This window comes from Alligator sinensis, unplaced genomic scaffold, assembly GCF_000455745.1.
Source record: "Alligator sinensis unplaced genomic scaffold, ASM45574v1 scaffold871_1, whole genome shotgun sequence".
Classification (NCBI taxonomy): Eukaryota; Metazoa; Chordata; order Crocodylia; family Alligatoridae; genus Alligator; species Alligator sinensis.
In genome coordinates this window covers 664,280-683,776 of record NW_005842746.1, presented here as the reverse complement: position 1 = coordinate 683,776, position 19,497 = coordinate 664,280, and the positions used below count along the sequence as shown (strand labels likewise).

General features: G+C 46.5%; 1 protein-coding gene across 7 annotated transcripts in view; it reads left to right on the top strand.

Moving 5' to 3' along the window:
* PLEKHA3 (pleckstrin homology domain containing A3) overlaps positions 1–19,497 on the top strand; it is a 32,307-nt gene continuing 12,810 nt past the window's right edge. For 4 of the 7 annotated variants that reach the window (XM_025216547.1, XM_006034535.3, XM_006034534.3 and 1 more), the window contains exons 1-3: positions 1–117; positions 12,783–12,899; positions 15,455–15,610. In XM_025216547.1, the coding sequence (XP_025072332.1) occupies positions 78–117; positions 12,783–12,899; positions 15,455–15,610 (313 nt within the window). In that variant the 5' untranslated portion in view covers positions 1–77. Of the gene's footprint in view, positions 118–3,607; positions 3,636–8,050; positions 8,340–11,093; positions 11,179–12,782; positions 12,900–15,454; positions 15,611–19,497 lie in introns of those variants that run through there. The other 3 variants (XM_025216545.1, XM_025216544.1, XM_025216546.1) reach the window with 3 other exon arrangements.

The window sequence follows — 19,497 nt, the reverse complement described above, 5'->3', positions numbered from 1 at the left end:
CATGTTCCCGGGCGCCGCGCCGCACGCGGAGGCGGAGGGGGAGGGGGACGATGGTGCGCGGGGCCCGGCGCTGAGCGATGGAAGGAGTCCTGTACAAGTGGACCAATTACCTCACCGGTGAGCGCCGGGGCCGGGCTGGGCACGAAGGAGCTCTCAGCCCCCGCCCCGCGGCCCGGAGCTGCGGGGGCTTCTCGCTCAGTCCCGGACCCCGCTGGAGAGCTGCAGGACGGAGCCAGACCCCCTGTTGCCGGGGCAGCGGGAGGCGAGAGGAGCTCAGGCTTTGGGCCTGACGCGGCTCACGAGTCTGGAAGACCTGGCCTCCATCAGGGCTCCCCTGCCTCGTTTAGACTGGAGGCAGCTAGCTGCTTTTCTCCTGAGAGACGAGGTTCTTTGGGTGGATGTGATGATACCTTTGATTAGAACAACTAAGCCATTGGGAAAATTGTTCTTTGCCAGCTTTTGGGGGGCACAGACAGCCTTCTTTAGGCATAGGGAGGGTCTGCTGGTGCCATGCGTTGTCCATGGGGAATAGATGACAACATGCAAAATGCAAATGCTTGGCAGTGAGGATCAGAGGGGTAGGAGACCACAGTGCCATAGCGACCAAGTCTGGTGCCCAAGGCAAAGCCTCCAGCGGCAGCCCACCCTTACCCCCGTCTGGGGGCACACCCCCTCCCATGCTTGCCCAGGAGTGCATGCAGCGGCAGGAGTTGCGCCCCCCGCCCCCCCAACACGGCTCCGTCCCACACCCCGCCCGGCTGGGCAGTGCCTGTTGGTGCCCCTTCGCTTCAGCGCCCGGGGCGGTCGCCCTGCTTGCCTTGCTACAGCACTGGGAGACAACAGGTGTGGGGCAGGTGGGTGAGGGGGAAAGGGGCAGGTTGAACTGGTGACAGTGTAGCTGGTAAACATGTAGAGAGGTTATCAGATGGCAGGCAGCTTACAATGTGCCATTAATCCAATGTCTATAGTCCAGAAGGAATCAGAACTCATGGAAGAGGCAATATCTCTTATTAGACCATCTAGATATTTGCAAAATAGTGTCTTTATGTGCAAGCTTTCAGGCGCACGCATCTTTTTTCAGGCCTAGGAGAATGCAAAGGTTGTAAAATTTCTAGGTGGAAATGAAAATTCATATTTCACAGGAGAGCTGAAGGTGGTGTAAAATCTCTTGGTTGGAATAGTTCATTCTGTGCAAATTTGGTTCAGATAAAAGTTGGAAGTCTTTTTACCTCAGATTTATCTGGTGTCAAGCAGAATGTAGAATTGTGTTTCCTTCTAGTTTATGATGTCTCATATTTCACTGGAGAGTGGGGAGATGAATTAGTCCGTGATTTTTTGTATCCATTAGACTTATGAAGTGAAGTTCATAGGCTTGTCTTCTCTTGAAAAGTACTCAGAAAACCAAAAGCAGGTCAGAGTGCTTTTAACGCATTCTGGGCTTTGTTTGGAAATATCTGGGTTTAGCCTGTGAATCATGTTTGTGCACCTAACATCCTGTGGCATCCCATGAAAATGTCTCAAAGTGTCCCAGGGCACAGCAGCACCCTGGCTGAGAATCACTGGGACTAGACCATCCTTCCTTTCACAAGAACGAGGTGTTACAAACAATTTATTGCATGTAGCCATGTTATAAGTTCTATTTCATTGAAGTTAAGCTAATTTACATCATGCTGGTTTGAGCTTTTGGAGAGGTAGATATTCCTCTCTAAACCCCTCCCCCTCCAAAAAAGAGTTGGCTTTGGCCACAGTTCATATCCCTGTGAGACTGTCAACTGAACAAGTGGAATAAAATTAGTAAAATAAAGTGCTAAGCCATACAGCATATGAAATACTTCTGTAGTTCTGGGAGGTACTTACAAGTTTTTACTAACAGTTTTAACTTATCAACGTTTTAGCAATGATTTGTTTGATTAAAATATATTGGCATTAAAAATGTGTTTCTGTAAGAGCCAGAGAAAGAAATGGAATACATTTATGCATTTGCCATCAGTAAATCTGTTATATTTAGCTTTGGTTTCCCTTTTTCTGGGTTTTTTTGGCTTGTTTGTTTGTTTTTACAGAACTACCCCAGAGTCAGTAATGGACAGCATATCTCTTCACTGTTGGAAAGGTTTCCGTTTTGCCAGTGCAATGGGACTGATTTTCCCTTTGAAGCCTATCAGTGTTGCATCGCACAAATGCTTAATCAGGCCTGCTGTTTAACTGCAGTGGCAATGGCTTTCTTCTGCCTTCTTTTAGTCTGGTCTTTTTCTGAGCTTTTGATTCCCTGAATTCAGATTTGTGTGAGGAGTTAGAGAACTTCAAATATCAGAAATTGTAAAGTGCCTGTGTCCTCTACATTTTGCCTTTGTCCATGGTAAAAAAGCATGATAGGATATTTAAAAAAAACAACAAAATTCGGCATATAGTTTCGTCAAATGTTTGAGGCTGTCAGAGTTGTCGACCTTTTTCTTTACAACACCCTAGACTCCCTCGATTCATTGGTGTGAACTGTAGTGTAAATCTGCCTCCTACCCTAAACCAAACAGTTTTCACTCCCTTTTTAATTTTTAAAGATATGCTAGGCATGACTTATTCAGCGCCCTCAAAGAAGCTGCTTCTGCACTCTTAGAACTGTTAACCTGGCTGTGGTGCTCTAAGCTGGAGCTTGACCTCAGATCCTATAAATAAATATTCTACCACTGAAGAGGCTTTGTAGTTATATTTTGGTTCATGGTGTTTCTATTCCTGTAGTGTGGATTAACATCCTTCACAAGTATAGGGGGGTTTCACTGCCATATAGCAGGGCAAATCTAATATGTTTGTATTCTGTGGTGAGAGAAAAGTTATATCATTATCAAGTGTTAAATAGTTGTCATCCTTATTCTGCTTCTTCATGAAGAAATAGAGGAAATGTCTGTCTTTAAATTAGTTGGATAGAGAAAACTTCTACTTTTAATTAAATAACAAAATTGTACTTATTTTCTATTACCATTTAAAAAAAAATCATGATACAAGGCTCTTTACCAGTATAGTCATTATAATAATATTAATATAAGCACTCTTGAGTTTTCCTGCAGGAAGTGTCCTTGAGAGAGAATTCATTTTTAACAGATACCATCAAACTTAAAAAACAAAACAAAACAAAAACTCCTTCAAAATAGATTTTAACTTTTTTAAAGGCAGTTGAAGGTACTACATTTGCTCTATAGGACACCATTTCAATTTAGGGCTTTAGAGTTACATTTTTAAGTTTCTATTTTCCATTTTTGCTGTGTGAAAGAGTAACACTTATTCACTGTTTCCCTTCTAAGTATAACTAGAGAATGGTGGCAGTGATGGAGCGATTAGAACATGTCACTGTACATCCATAGGCATGAGCCCAGGGCCCCTCTTCATAATTGAACCAAAGGCAACCCAGTCATAAATGAGTATCTGGTCATTTGGGCTGGTACTTGTTCATTTGATACTAGTCATACCTCTCCCTTGTGATTTTTGGGTAACATCTAGGTTTGGGACAGATCTTTGAACTTTCTTGATCTTCTGTGTCTGGTTAATAAAAGAGTGTACAAAAAGCTGTCAAATGTGCAGATTAAAGGAACTGATTCTATGTATTTTAATATTTCAGACACCAACTCCAGTGCCAGATTCTTCAGGTATGTTTAACTATGTAAGGAGGTGGTCTCACTTAAGCCAGTGGGACTATGTCCAATTGTAAAATTAAATCTCTAAATATTTTCAGAATCTGGGCCTTGGTTTTTCTTTCAACAGTGATAAGTAGTAGGGGTGCACCTACTATTATTGCCAAAATAATCTTTTAATTGTTCTTTTTCTGTTAATACACCGTTCTGTAGCATTGATTCATTCACTTCGGACATATGGTACTTTAGAGAGAATTCCAATAAGATTTTAGAACCAGTGGGTGTTTTAAAAAAAATAACATGTTATAGGATTAAAATAGAAAGACTGTTCTTTCACTGTGCAATTTAAGTGACAGGTAAACTGAAAACGGGTGATTGCAACTTATTCAGATAACCATGATTATTGCTTTTAACTAAATTAAAAAAAAACTGGCTCAACATAGCTAATTACTTAGTTTCTTTTTTTAACAGTCTTGCATGGGGAGAAAAAGAAAAGGCACTGATTAAACATTGCCAATAATCATAGAATCATAGAAGTAGGGCCGGAAGGGACCTTGTAGATCTTCAAGTCCGACCCCCTGCCTGGGACGGAGGAAAACTGGCCTCAAATGCCCCCAGCCAAGTAGGCATCAAGCCGCTTCTTAAAGACCCCCCAGGTAGGAGCCAGCACCAGTTCCCTTGGAAGTTGGTTCCAGATGCTAGCCACCCTAACTGTGAAGTAGCTCTTACGGATGTCTAATCTAAACCTACTCTCCAGCAACTTGTGGCCGTTATTCCTTGTTATCCTGGGGGGCGCTAGGGGAAACAAGGTCTCCCCCAAACCCTTCTGGTCCCCCCTAGTGAGTTTATAGACAGTCACCAGGTCCCCCCTCAGCCTTCTCTTGTGAAGGCTGAACAGGTTCAGGTCTCGTAGCCTCTCATTGTAGGGTCTGCTGTGCCCAGATCATGCGGGTGGCCCTCCTCTGGACCCTCTCAATGTTGTCCACATCCCTCTTGAAGTGGGGTGCCCAGAACTGGACACAGTACTCCAGCTTTGGCCTGACCAGTGTCGCGTAGAGGGGGAGGATCACCTCCTTGGTCCTACTTGAGATGCACCTGTGGATGCACAATAGGGTCCGGTTAGCCCTGCCGACTGTGACCTCGCATTGTCGGCCCATGTTCATCTTGGAGTCAATGATGACTCCAAAATCCCTTTCTGCCTCTGCACTCTCAAGAAGGGAGTTTCCCATCTTATAAGTGTGCTGCTGGTTACTACTGCCCAAGTGCAACACCCTGCACTTGTCCGTATTGAAACGCATCCTGTTTTTGTTAGCCCACCCTTGCAACCTTTCCAGGTCTTTCTGCAGTCTTTCCCTCCCTACTAGCGTGCCCACCTCACCCCAAATTTTGGTATCATCAGCAAATTTAAACGGGTTGCTTTTCACCCCATCGTCCAAATCGCTGATAAAGAAATTGAACAGTGCAGGCCCAAGGACTGAGCCCTGCGGGACTCCGCTGCCCACTTCCCCCCAGGTCGAATATGACCCATCCACCACCACCCTCTGAGTACGACCCTTCAGCCAATTTGCAATAATTAAATACTATTATGCAATATGAACTTGAGTAGTTCTGTTGTCTTTCTTTCCTCTTCTGTGAACACTTTAAATTGCAGGGGGGAAATAGTTTGAAAGTAATGAGATCATGGATTCAGTTCACTCTTCCTTTTGTATGCTGCTTTATAGAAAGGCGATAGAAATGGCCAGTGGAAAGGCCACCTTAAATTCAGTTTTTATTCCTACTTAACTCTTTTATTGTTTGCTCAAATCAGTCCCATCAGCTCCAAGACCATTTTTGTAAACTGCAGTTTTCCAGGTATGGCCTGTCACACTACTGCAAACCATCATCTAATCCAAAACAAAAAAATATGCCTCTTATAGACTTAATTTAGAGAGGTAAAAGCTTTTGGAAGCAGCAGCTTACTTTGTCAGATGCTGTGATAATATTAGCCCTGTTTTAGCATTAGCATTATTTTGTTTCCTCTTTATTGGATTATAAACTGTATGGGACAGGCGTAAGTATCAGATCTGCTTAGCTATACACAGTAGTGAGATTTCGTAACAATAGTCTTTTATTTTCCTTATATAGCTTTCTCACAATTGCCACTTGCCATGTTTCTCCTTCCTATGAAACACCTGTATTGGAGATAATTTTCTTCAGCATACTTATTTACATTTTCTAGCTGAATTTCATTTAGTTATTTCCTGCCCTTTATTTCTCACCTGTAATCTCTCACATTTAAGTGTTCTTGCCGCAGTGTGATACACCTCCAAGTTCATGAGACCCTGTTCATTCCATTAACATGTTTTTACCCAAGTTGTCATCTTTAATGAAAATACTTGGTAAAACTAGACATCACTGCCCCCACTGTGTCTCATTATCACTTTCTTCCTCTTCAGTTGATGATTAGGCTCTTTTGTGGTTTTCAAAGCAGCGTGGCGGGGTGCGCGTGTGACACGTAGGTGGTGCATGTCCACCCCTTGACAGCCAGCATTCCCAGGCAGGGGGGCAGGCGAGAATGCTGGTGCCCCGCCCGAGAGTGCTGGCTGGGGAGTGGGAGCATCAGGAGAAGCAGTCCCTGTGGTCCTTTTGCAGTCAGAGGTGTGCCGCTGCCATTTCTGGGTTAACGCAATCTGCTGCAAGGGACACCCCTCCCTCACCTCCCCTGGTCGCTGACTGGCTGCTGCAAGTGCCCCACCCTGGTTCAGGAGGCACTAATCGTTCATGGCAGTATGTTAGGTTCTGTCTAATACTTTACTAAAATTTTTTGCATTTCCTTCTCTTAACTCCCATGTTCTGTTTGCATGCAATTGTATTGGAATGTATGTATATGTGTACGTAGTGAAGTGTATTTCTGTATGCATGTTCACTTAACTTGAGAATGGCTGGTGCTATCTACTCTAAACCTTCCAAAATCACTAAATGCCACCTGAGGAAAATTATAGGTGGGTTATTTTTCACTTGACCCTTTTTGGGGCTTCCAGTGACTGGGATTATGTTGCTTCTCGGATAGTAAACTGGTACCGTTCCATTTTGTGAACGCAATGAATCCAGTGATGCAGTGAATTCAGTTCAACTGTCATTATTATTTATTCTTGCCTAAAATCTCCAAACAAAGCTGCTTCCACCATTTGGCAGCCATACCCCTCTGGCTGCTGGTTCAGGGTTTCTTTTTCTCCACCCCCCCTTCCTGTTTATTTATTTGCTCTGCATAAAGCAGGCTTGTCCAACATATGGCCCACGGGCCGCCACATGGGTCGCCAAGCCATTTTATCTGGCCCGCGGCGGCAGCGGTGGTGCCGCTGCAGAGCACAGAGCCACGGTGGTGGTGCCACGGAGTGTGAAGCTGCCACTGCGGAGCGTGTAGCTGTGGCGGTGTGGAGTGCAGAGCCGCTGCCGCGGAGCACAGAGCCGTGGCGGTGCAGAGCATGGAGCCATGGGGCAGCGGCGAGGTGGGCAGGGTCAGCCCATGGGCCCCAGTTGGCAGCAGGGGGGGAGCTGCTTACCCCTGCGGGGCCCATGGGAGTGGCCCCATGTGGGAGGCCAAGCAGCAGCTGCTGGCACTGCCAGCCCGCGCCTGCCTCCTCACCTGCCCACTTCAAGCCAGCCCTGCTGCCCTGCCGTGCCCCACAGCAAGGCAGCTCCTGCTTCCTCGGCCAGTTGCTCTCCGGGCCTGGCCACCTGCGTGCAAGGCCCTGAGGGGGGCCGCTTCTCATGTGCTGCTGGGGACGGGAGGAGCCCGGCTGGGTCTGCACTGGCCAGCAGAAGTGGTGGCGGAGCCGTGTGCCGCTTGGGATGGGACGAGCCTGCACTGGTCAGTTCCAAGCAGCACACGGCTCCTCCGCTGCTTCTGCTGACTGGTGCAGACCTGGCCGGCCTCCTCCTGTCCCCAGCAGCACATGGGAAGCCGGCTTCAGCTGCATGCTGCTTTTCCTGGCTGGTGCCGACCCAGTTCTGCCCAGACGGGTCCTGCAGCACCAGGTTAACCCCGGCCTGGCCCCACGGCTTCTCCAGCACCAGGTCAACCCGGTTGTAGCCAAGCGGTTCCTGCAGTACCATGTCAACCCGGGCATGCATGCCATGTCAACCCGGACCATGTCAACCCCTGTAACTTCATTTGTGTCAAAGGTCACGTGACATCACTTCCCGATACGATACCACTTCCTGTGACGTCTTTGAATATGACTCGCCGGCTCACTGGGTGATGAAAAGTTTATGATCCGGCCCCACATTCAAAAAGGTTGGACACCCCTGGCATAAAGGATAATACAATAAATACCAAGGAAAAGGACTTCAAATCTTAGTGGCACTTAAGTTGCTGTGAAAAGGATGTGAAATATAAGATTGCAAGAAAGTTTTGAAGAGAAGGCACTACATCTTATGAATAATTGCAGGAGGAATACTGCTTCAAGACTGACCGAAATTAAAGAAGAAAAAGCAGAGCATCTTGCTGCTACTCATAAGAAATGCTGCCTCAAGAGCTGCAGAAACTAATGAGGAAACAGTGGAGTGTCTTGCTGCCAATCGCGTAAGAGATGTTGCCTTAATTGCTGCAGAAACTAATGTTGAAAAGGTGGAATATCTCACAGAAATTTGTTTAAGACATGCAGGCACAAGAGCCACAAAGTCATGAAGGAACAGCGGAACGGCGCAAGGAAAAATAACAACCCGGGCAAAGAATGGGTACTTCCGCTAGTTTCTATATATTTTTAATGCACGTAATGATGTTCATCTCCAGTTCCAAATCAGTTGCCACTAGCATGGGTAACCTCCTCTCAATATTCATAACTGCTTTATAATTTTTAATTCTGCTTTAATTTCTGAGCTGAGATCTTTTTATTTCAAAGTGCAGATACACTGGTGGGCATATGATAAATTCTGTTTACACATTTTTTTACTTACCTAGGAGATATGTGATATTCTTCATTGGGCCCTGGTTCTGGTTATTGATTCAGTTGTAAAACTCCTAATGACTTATTGATTCAGTTATAAAACTCCTAATAACTAGCATCAGACCCCTACCTAATTATTGACAAAGTCCAGTACATGATTCAGCCTTTTGCACTCAAAGCCATATTTATTGGATTACTTCAGTTTACTCTTCTGGAACAGCACTGCTGTCAATGCTAAGGACAGTTGCATCCTTTTACTGAACTGGGAGGTTCATGGTTACAGTTATTGACATTTGATTCATATATAAACCAGAAAGGGGCTATTTAGAAGGTTGCAAGATCATCCCAGCTCTGAGATGGAATGCATCATTTATGCCTATAGACAAGTCCTTCAAGTACTAAAGAACTGATGTTCTTGGAATAGTTTATTTTATTGTTTTGCAAAATATCTACTGTTTTGACATCTGGTTGATCTGTGCTTGTTAGCATTAATGACTAGGGCTGTGATTCTCAATCAAGGTGCTGCAGCACCCCATGGTGCCTTGAGCTCTTTTCAAGGATGCCACCAAGTGCCATTTAATGTTAAGTATGCAGAGTGATTCATGAGAGAGACCCAAAGATTTAAAAAAGGAATCCATAGTGTTAAAAATATTTTGTCCTGTCCTGGTCTTTCTGACTTCTTCTTTGCAAGAGAGAAATTGCTCTGTTGTTTTTCTTTAGTTAAACAATCAGTGAAAACCAAGACCTGGTAATTTCTGAGGTATACTTTGAGTCTACAGAGTTTGAGGACCGCTGGACTAGGGTCTCTCTTGTGAACTTATGAATCGGTCTATGAGGGTAGAGACAGACATTACATGCAGACCGGTTTAAGTGAACCAGTTTCAAAATGGCCAAAACTGCTTTGAGATAAACCTGGTTGAATGTAGTATCAGACGTAACTGATTTGGCTCAAACTGGTTTATGTTATGTCTGTCCTAAACCCCTTTCTGGTTTAAGATAAACGAGACTCCCCCAGCATCCCAGCATGCTCTCTGGGCTGGGCGGGGTTCTCTGCTCCAGCTGCAGGGCTGATCCCTCCCCTCTGCGCTCTAGCCAGAGCAGGGACCCGCCCTAGCGGAGACACCAGCCAGTATGACCCTGTTAAGGCAAAGTAGGCAGGGAGGGGGTTAATTTTTCTCTCCTTCCCCTCTTCCCTCACTGCAGCCAGGGCCAGCTGGTCTGCCAGGGAGCAGAGGGGGCCACAGTGGTGGCCCCTGGACCTGGCAGACCCTGGCTGCAGGGAAAGGACAGAAGGAGGAATTAACCCTTCTCCCTGCCCCCTTCACCTTAATGGGGCCATGCTGGGTTGGTTGTCCCGCAGGGTGGGGAGGGGGACTCTGTTCTATGCTGGGGGGACTCTTTCTCCCTCCTCCTAGGGTGGGGAAGGGGACTCTGTGAAGTGCTGGATGGGGACTCTTCCTCCTCCTCCTCCCCTTCCCCCCCCCCCCCCCCCACGCGCGCTGCTGGGGGGCTCCATGTGATGCTGCCTGGGCCCAGAGCAGGGGTGGGGGTGGACGGGGGAGGCTCTGTTCCATGCTGGGGGGGGGGACTCTTCCCCCTCCTCCTGCTCTTCTCCCTGGAGGGGCAGCAGGAGCGCAGAGCTTAGCAGGGCTGGTTGTGGGTGTGTGGTGTGTGAGGGAGGAAGGGTGGGGGTGTAAGGACCCCCACACTCCCCCCATGGCCTGGCAGCAGCAGCAGGTGGGGAGGTCGGGGCACTCATGCCTGGCACAGGCACAGCTCCAGCCAGTGCTGCACAGGGGAGGGAGTGGAGCCTGCCTTATCCCCTTGGCTGCGCGCGCACTCGTGGTGGGGGAAGCCCCACACTGGAGCCAGCTGCTTCCCCCACTCCCGGTCATGCAGGTCCCCACACTCTGTTGGGAGTGGAGGGACCCCTGCTTCTGTGTGGACTCCAGCTCGGGGCTTCCCCTCTGCGAGTATGGAGCTGTAGGCATGCAGCATGGAACCCCGGGGATAGAAGTGGCTGGCCAGACTGAACAGGACTATGCTTATTGCCCCCAGTGCAGCGCTGGCTGCCTCTGTTGTGGCTCTGTGCCACATGCCTGCATCTCCACACTCATAGGGAAAGCAGGGGGTGGGGCTCCAGTGCAGGGCTTTCCTTGCTGCAAGGACTGGAGCTGCAGGCTCAGGGAGCAGTCGCGGGGATAAGGCAAGCTCTGCTCCCTCTCCCCATGCAGTGCTGACTGGAGCTGCGCCTGCGCCAGGCATGAGCACTCTGACCTCCCCCCTTGCTGCTGTTGCCAGGCAGTGGGGGCTGCATGCCATGGGGGGAGTTTGTGGGGTCCCTACACCTCCCACACCCTGCCTAGCTGAGCTCTGCACTCCTGCTGCTGCTCTGGGGGGAGGAGGAGGATGGGGAAGAGTTTTTTTCCAAGCCTGAACAGCTTGGAAAAAAAATCACTGTGCTGCCATGTACTCTATTAGATAATAGTAGTTTAACTTTTGTTATTTAGTAACTTTATGCTAACTAATGTTATGTTATGTTTTGTAGAAGTATTGATGATGGAAGTATGGTCTAAACTTTAAAGCTAGGGACAGACATTCAGAAGCCTGAATTGATTCAATTTTTGCAGGTTAGTCTAATCTGGCTAGGCTGAACTGGTTTGTAACTGGACAGACATTCTCTCTGGACTGAGGAAATTCAGGCACATGTCTACAGTGGCTCAAGCTAGAAGCCAGGGGGTGCTAGAGCAGCCCTAACTTCCCTTGCACAGCACTGAGCTGAGGGGGGATGTGGCCAGGACCTCTGATTAGGGAGGTCTGCCTGCACCATTCCAGGCTTTTACCTGCTGGCTGCTCAAGAGGCAGGAGTGTTGCCAGCCCCCTGCTAGCACTCTGAGGCAAGAGGGTGTGTAGTGCATGCATCTGCTGGTGATACGGAGCTTTTCAATCTTCCTCCCTGCTTCTTTATACTGTATGCAGCAAACTGACAGGCAGGGAAGCCAGCAGGGGGCTGATAACAGTGTTCATCACCCCATCAGCAAAACAATAGCCTCTCTCCATTAGTTCAGACTCAAACAGCTTACCAGCTGACCTGTTGATCAAAAAGCCTTAAGTGGTCACTGTTCTGTCTGCCTGTCCCAGTGAAATTGTATAAACACACAGACACCTCTCAGTATTAACTAGCATACCATGTGCCTAGGGTCCGTGGGTCTTGGGGTCCGTGCTGTGGGACATGGGTGGGGGGCATGTGCCTGCAGTCTGTGCCAGAGCTGTAGCCAGGGAGCAGAGGGGAGGGGCCAGTCCTGCTGTGGAGCAGAGAGCCCAGCCCAGAGAGCATGCTGGGAAGCTGGAGGTGTCTGGTTTATTTTAAATCGGCAAGGGGTCTAGGACAGACATTGCATAAACCATTTTTTGCCAAATCAGCTAAGTTTGATACTACATTCAACCAGGTTTATCTCAAACCAGTTTCAGCCATTTTCAAACTGGTTTATATGCACTGAACATCTGTTCTGTTACAGGTTTAAACTGGTTTCTGATCACTTAAACCAGTTTGTGTGTAATATCTGTCCCTAGCCTAAAAGTTTTGGTGTAGCTGTATCAGTGAAAACTTTGAATGTGGTGACTGGTGCAGGCCCTACTGACAATGAATGCTGCTTAGTACAAGTTTTCTTTATTAGGGCCTATTTGAAGTCCCCAGTATGTTGTTGTGATATTAAATCATTGCTGAGAAGTGGGATGGGCTACTTGTGGATGAGAGAATTATGTAATTGGTTTTCTTAATTGTCAAGTGCAAAATAGAGATCTGTATTGTTCTGTATGTGGAGGAGACTAGCCAGCAGTTCATTAGATCAGTTGATCATGATCTTGGTGAGGCCCACTGAAGAATATACTTGAAATATGATGGTTTTTGAGAGAGAAATAACATGTAAGCCTTCAAAATACAGTGGGTGCTGAAATAAAATTCACTTTTCTAAAGAATGGATTGTAAAAGGTGAAATATCATTGCTAATTGTATGTAGCAAAAGGAGTAAGGGTGAAATAACTTTCATGGTTTCTAAAAGTTTTTGTTTTGTTTTGGGTTTTTTACTTCTTGTGAGCATCACAGGAATAGCACAGTACATGCATATTTGTAATTTTTTTCTGTTAACAGCTTTAATGGGTAAGTACCATTACTTCTTAATTGAACCTTATTTGCAATTATACAAACACTTTTTCATGTTTTTGATCTTCCTAGGTTGGCAGCCTCGCTGGTTTGTTTTGGACAATGGGATTTTGTCGTACTATGATTCACAAGATGATGTTTGCAAAGGTAGCAAAGGAAGCATAAAGATGGCAGTATGTGAAATTAAAGGTAAGATTTGAATAGATTTCTACTGGAGGAAATAATAATTGTCACATGGATGGACAGGATGACCTAATATCATTCTATATCATTAATTCCTGTGATGCCCACAAAAATGAAAGAGGAAAATGACTTTTTGTTAGATGTGCTTGTTACATTCAATGATTCAATAGCAGATTGAACGTTAAGGTTGGAGGGGACCTCAGGAGTTTAGTCCAGCCCCCTCCTCGCCCCTCTTCCTCAAAGCAGGACCCTTCTCAACTAGATCCCAGCTAAGGCTTTGTCTAGCTGGTGGTACTTAAAAACCTCCACGGATGGAGATTCTGCAATCTGTCTGGGTAGCCCTGTCCATTGTTTTACTACCCTTCTACTGAGAGAGTTTCTCCTAATACCTAACCTAAATTTACCTTGCTGCAACTTGAGACCGTTGCTCCTTGTTCCGATATCTGCTACCACTGAGGCCAGTCTGGCTTCATCTTCTTTGTAAACACCCTTCAGGTAGTTGATGGCTGCTATTAGTTCTCCCTTCAGTCTTCTGTTCTCCAGATTAAATAATCCCAGTTCCTCAGCCTCTCATGCATCATATGCCCCAGTCCTCTAACCATTTTCATTGCCCTCAACTGGACTCTCCAATTTTTGTGTCCACATCCTTCCTGTGGGGGGGGAGGGGCCTAAAGCTGGACTCGGAGTACTGCAGCTGTGGCCTTACCAGTACTGAATAGGGGGGAATAAGCACTTCCCTTAATCTGATGGCAGCACTTCTACTAATGCAGCCCAGTGTGCTGTTAGTTTTGGCAACAAGGGCACACTTGACTTACAGTGAACAGTAAACTGAATACAAGTCTCAGATCCTTTCCTGCAGAGCTGCTACTTAGCCAGTCAGTCCCTAGCCTGTCCCGGTGTTTGGGATCTCTCCGTCCTAAATGCAGAACTTTGCAGTTGTCCTTGTTGAACCTCATGAGATTTCTTTTGGTCCAGTCATCCAATTGTCTAGGTCTATCTGAATCCTAGCCCTACCGTCCAATGTATCTACTACTTCCCCCAGCATGGTGTCATCTGTACACCTTGCTGAGGGTGTACTCCAGCCCATCTTCCAGGTGGTTCATGAAGATATTGAACAAAATGGGCCCCCGGGCTGACCCTGGGGGCACTCTACTTGAGACTGGCTGGTAACTAGATATTGAGCCATCGATTACTACCCTTTTAGCCTGAAAATCCAGCCAGTTTTCTATCCATTTTACAGTCTGTTCATATTTCCTTAGCTTGCTTGCACAAATGTTGTAGGAGACCATATCAAAAGCCTTGCTAAAGTTAGGGTCCAGATAGCCAGTCCTGACTTGCCCATAGTGAATCCATGCTGACTGTTCCTAATCACCTTCTCTTCGAAGGGCTTAGAAATGGATTCCTTGAGGACCTGCTCCATGATTTTTCCAGGGACTGAGGTGAGGCTGACCAGTCTTTTGTTCCCTGGATCCTCCATTTTCCCCCTTCTAAAGGGGAGCACTATATTTGCCCTTCTGTAGTAGTTTGGAACCTCCCCTGATTATCAGGAGTTTTCAAAGATAATGGCCAGCAGCTCTGCAATCACATCAGTCAACTCCCTCAGCTCTCTTGGGTGCATCGTGTCTGGCTCCATGGACTTGTGTCTAGCTATTCTGAATAGTCTCTAACCTGTTCTTTTGCCACTGTTGGATGCTCACCACCTCCCCAAACTGTCATACAAGGTGCAGTAGTCTGGGAGCTGACCTTAACTGTGAAGATTTAAGGCAAAAAAAGCATTGAGTACTTCAGCCTTTTCCACATCATCTATCACTAGTTGCCTCCTTCATTCAGTAAGGGACCCACACGTTCCCTGATATTCCTCCTGTTGCTGACATACTTGTAGAAGCTCTTACTTTACTGTTAGGTCTGCCAGGCTCTGGAATGGACGCCCAAGTGAGGTGGTACTCTCTCCTACCTCAAGGGTCTTTAAGAGGAGGCTGGACAGATATTTGGCTGGGGTGATATGATCCTGGCACCCATTCCTGCCTGGGGCAGTGGGTCGGACCTGATGATCTGTTTAGATCCCTTCTGACCCTAAGTACTATGATACCCTGCATGTCCCTTGCTAGGTGCGACCCAGTTGTGCTTTAGCCTTCTTGAGTTCATCTCTGCATGGCTGAGCAATACTCTTATACTTGGGGACCTACCTAAATTGTGGCGGAAGTTCATGGTGCACCAGTGCCTTTAATCTCACTTTTTGCTACGCACCCTCTCCCTGCTGCTGAGTGGCCGAGAGGCAATTCATGCTGTGGTTTTTGCCTCTTGGCCACTCAGTGGCATTGGGGTGGGCGGGGGGAGGGTTTGACAAAAAGAGCAAGATTTAATGTTTCTGAGCATCAAAGTCACGTGGTATTAAAAATGTTTTAATAGTTTCAGTTTTAATTAGATCCAGTACAATGTACTTTATAATATATAATTTGATTCTAATAGCTTGAAGTAATACAGTCTACGTTTGATAAAGTGTATCCTTGATTTCTAGTTATTCTTAGCAAAATTGCTTTTTTTCCCTCCTTTTATATAAGTTCATCCAACAGACAACACAAGAATGGAGCTAATAATTCCAGGGGAACAACATTTTTATATGAAAGCAGTTAATGCAGCTGAAAGACAAAGATGGCTAGTAGCACTTGGGAGTTCTAAAGCCTGTTTGACAGATACCAGAACAAAAAAAGAAAAAGGTATTTATACCCTGTGAAGTATGTGAAATCTAATAAAATGCTTGTGCTCAGCGAAAATGGTTCTTAATCTGTCCCAGCCTAATTCAGCCTTCTTTTTAAGTATATTATAAATCTAATTTATTTTACATATTGATAAATATAAGTTACCAATACAACCACTGATACGTGTATATAGAAACTTCCTGTTTTGTATTTGAAGCTGGAATTTCTTAAAAGGAACAGGAAAACAACTGGTCAGATGTCACTTGCATTAAGAAAAAAATACTGTTACTGTATTGCTCTGTTTTGTATGTTCCCTTTCCTTTATATGTGCCTGAATTAATTTGAACTAAACAACGCACATCATATTGAAACAGCACTATATTTTATTCAATGTTATTGAATATAGTACTACAAACATGAGAGAGGGTGAGTTAAATATCTCACAATTGTGATTGCTCTCTGAATTACTGTATTTTACTGATCTCAGGGTCTCTTCAGTACTCTGTCAGTTTCTAATGGAAGGTGATTCAGTGGTAAGGCAAAAAGAGATGTGAGTATGGAGATATTAATAGAACATGCAATAGTGGCACTAGCCAGGACACATCCTTTTTGTGCTGCTCATGAATAATGGCCTTGAGCATTTACTTTCCTACTTGCATGTTTTATTACACTGGTGGTTACCTAATTCCTCTCTGGTTTGAGTTTGTACTATGTTCAGATTTACACCCCATTGGCTTTAGCACAGGTATGGGCAAAATGGCAGATCTGTTTGGCAGCCGGACTGCATTTCCCAGCAGTCCCTGCCTGTGTGGCTGGGGCCGGTCTCCATGGAGACCCCAACTTCAGCTGCTCTGTGACTTTAGCAAGGCTGGGGTTGCCATGGAGACTAGCCCCAGCTGCTCTGGCAGGGGGTGCGGCAGGGCAGGGGCTGCTCTGAGCTGCTGGGATCCTGTGGTGGGGGCAGCTTGGCTTGGGGCCAGGGCAGAGCCACAACCTGCTGCCTGCGTGCCCCTGCCTGCAGGCTGCAGATTGTGGCTCTGCCCTAACTCCTTGTAGTGGTGATGGCATGGTCCCAAGCAGGGGCAGAGCCACGATCTGCCACCTGCATGCCCCTGCCCAGAGCATGCAGGTTGCAGATTGTGGCTCTGCCCTGGCCCTGGACCAAGCTACCCCCGCCACAAGATCCCAGTGGCTCTGGAGCGGCCCCCTGCCCAGCATTGCCAGCATGGCTGTGGCCAGTCTCCATGGCAACCCCAGAGTGATGCTATCACAGGCAGCTGTGGCTGGGGTCTTCATGGAGACTGGCCCCAGCCATGCGGGCAGGGCCTGCTGGGAAATAGAGTCCATTGCTGGCTGGATCCAGCCCACAGGCCAGACTTTTCTAGGATTCTGCTATAGCAGGAGCAGGCAATGTTGCTTTTTAAAATGCTGCAGACTATATCCACAGCCTGTATAAATCTATATAAATCCATTGACTTCAGAAGTATTTCAGTTTGCACCAGCTAAGTCTGCATATCTGTCTTCAGTTACGTAACTGATTAAAAGTTTTACAGAGATTGGCAAGGGTTTTAAAGTGAGGTTACTGGGATTGATATGTCTAATTCCAATATACTTTGAAAAACCAAGTTGCTATATTCATTAGGTCTGTGCTAGGCTTCGGACCACGCTTCGGATCCAGAGAAGATTCAGATGCTTTGGACACTGGAGCAGCACATCTAGATCGAAGTGCTGGCTTCTTTAGGCTTTCTGAAGTGGTTCGGACCTTCCGAACCGCTTCGGAGCTGCTTTTGAGATCCAGCCATAGGGTATAATGGGGAATCAATGAAATACCTATAAGTTTGTTGTTTTTTGTCTGATTTGGATGAAACTTGCAGGGGTAGTGGCCCCTGCTGAGGCCACGAAGCCTGCCAAGTTTTAAGAAGATAGGTGCAGGTGTTTGGGGGGAACTGCACCTCAAGCTGCGGACAGGCAAAACCTGTGTGTTAAGGCGCAGTGGGCTGGAAACTGCGGAGGTGGTGGCCCTTGCCAGCTGTCAAGGAGATAGGTGCAGGGGTTCTGGGGCCCTGCACCTCTAGCTGCTGACAGGCAAAACTCGTGACATGGGTGCTTGTGCAACTGTGTCTGTCTTGGGGCATGGGGTGGGGAACTACTGCAGGCCTGGCTGCTAAGCTACTGTGTTACCAATCAATCATGATTCAGTCAGGGACCAGCTCAATTCACAGTAGCTAGCTACTAGTACAAGGGCAGGCAATTATTTCAGGCAGAGGGCCACTTACTGAGTTTTGGCAAGCCTTTGAGGGCCACATAACAGACAGCCAGGGGCAGATAAATATTAATTTTATAAATTTTTTAGGGGCCCCACGGGCCAGGTAGAATGGCCTGGCGGGCTGCATCTGACCCGTGGACCGCATTTTTCCCACCCCTGTACTGGTAGCTACTAGATAAAAAGTTAATTAGCAAGGATTAACACCTACAAAGCCACAGACAAAGGGGAGGAAATAATACAGACAATCAACTGCCCCAAGACGGAGACAGTCAGTTGCACAAGCACCCATGTCACCAGTTTTGCCTGTCAGCAGCTAGAGGTGCAGGGCCCCAGAAGCCCCTGCACCTATATCCTTGACAGCTGGCAGGCTTCATGGCCTCAGCAGAGGCCACCACCTCTGCAGTTTTCAGCCCGCTGTGCCTTAACACACACAGAGTCATCTATGTCATGAGCTTTGCCTGTCAGCAGCTTGAGGTGCAGTTTGCCACAAACCCCTGCACCTGTCTCTTTGAAACTTGGCAGGCTTTGTGGCCTCACCCGGGGCTAACACCTTTGCAGTTTTCACCCCCCTGTGGTGTAACACATACATGTGACATAAGTTTTACTTTCAAGAATTTGGGGTGCAGTTCCCCCCAAACACCTGCACTTATCTCCTTGAAACTTGGCAGGCTTCATGCTCTCAGTGGTGGCTACCACCCCTGCAAGTTTCATCCAAATCAGACAAAAAACAACAAAGTTATAGATATTTCATTGATTTCCCCATTATACCCTATGGCTGAATCTCTGAAGCAGCTCCAAAGCTTCGGAGTCGCTTCGGCCGAATTGAAGCAGGAAACCGATCTGGAGCTCTGGATCGGATCCCTGGCATCCGAAGTGGCCGGATCTGAAGCTGAATCGAATAGCTGCCTGTTCGCACAGGGTGAATGTTCATCAATAGCACTTTCTTATAAGCATTGTAATGGTATTCCAAATTTCTAATTCCCTTGTGTCAAGGGGGATCTTCCACATTAGGAATACTGTCTAGAGCTCTTAAAGTTAGGGATAAATCATATGCTTCTGTCCTTTCTGTTGAAACATTCTGTGTGTTTATACCGTATTGTCCCATTTAATATAGACTGAATGAGCACCCAGATTTGCACTGTAGTGGTCCATTTACCCATGCTTACCAGTGCAGGATGTCTGATAATACAAGCTGCAAAAGTGCAAGGAAATTACAATAGTTTCAGCTCATTTCCCTGTTTTCCACTCTTATAAGTGACGGACACAGTCCTGCTGAGACTGAGAACAGCTCTGTTTCTAATGTCTCTACTCCTTTAAGTATTGCTGTCCGTGCTATGACATTTTTTTAGAAAAAATATTTCCAACTACTTACTCTGGTTTAGCTGAGCCATTGTTGGTACTGATGGGAACTTAGACAAGGACCTATCCTCATGTATTTTTATTCCTTTGTTTAATTCTGAGCTGCAGGTGTAACTGGTATGTATGGTGAGAAAAAAGCTAGAAGCTGCTGGGGACTTGTCTAAACTAGAGCTGCTATCAATATTAAAACAAATGTAGTTCTAGTGAGTGTTATGATGTAGTTCAGAACTGCAGAAAGGCTACAAGAGGATGAGAACTATGCCCTTAAATTGGATCCAGT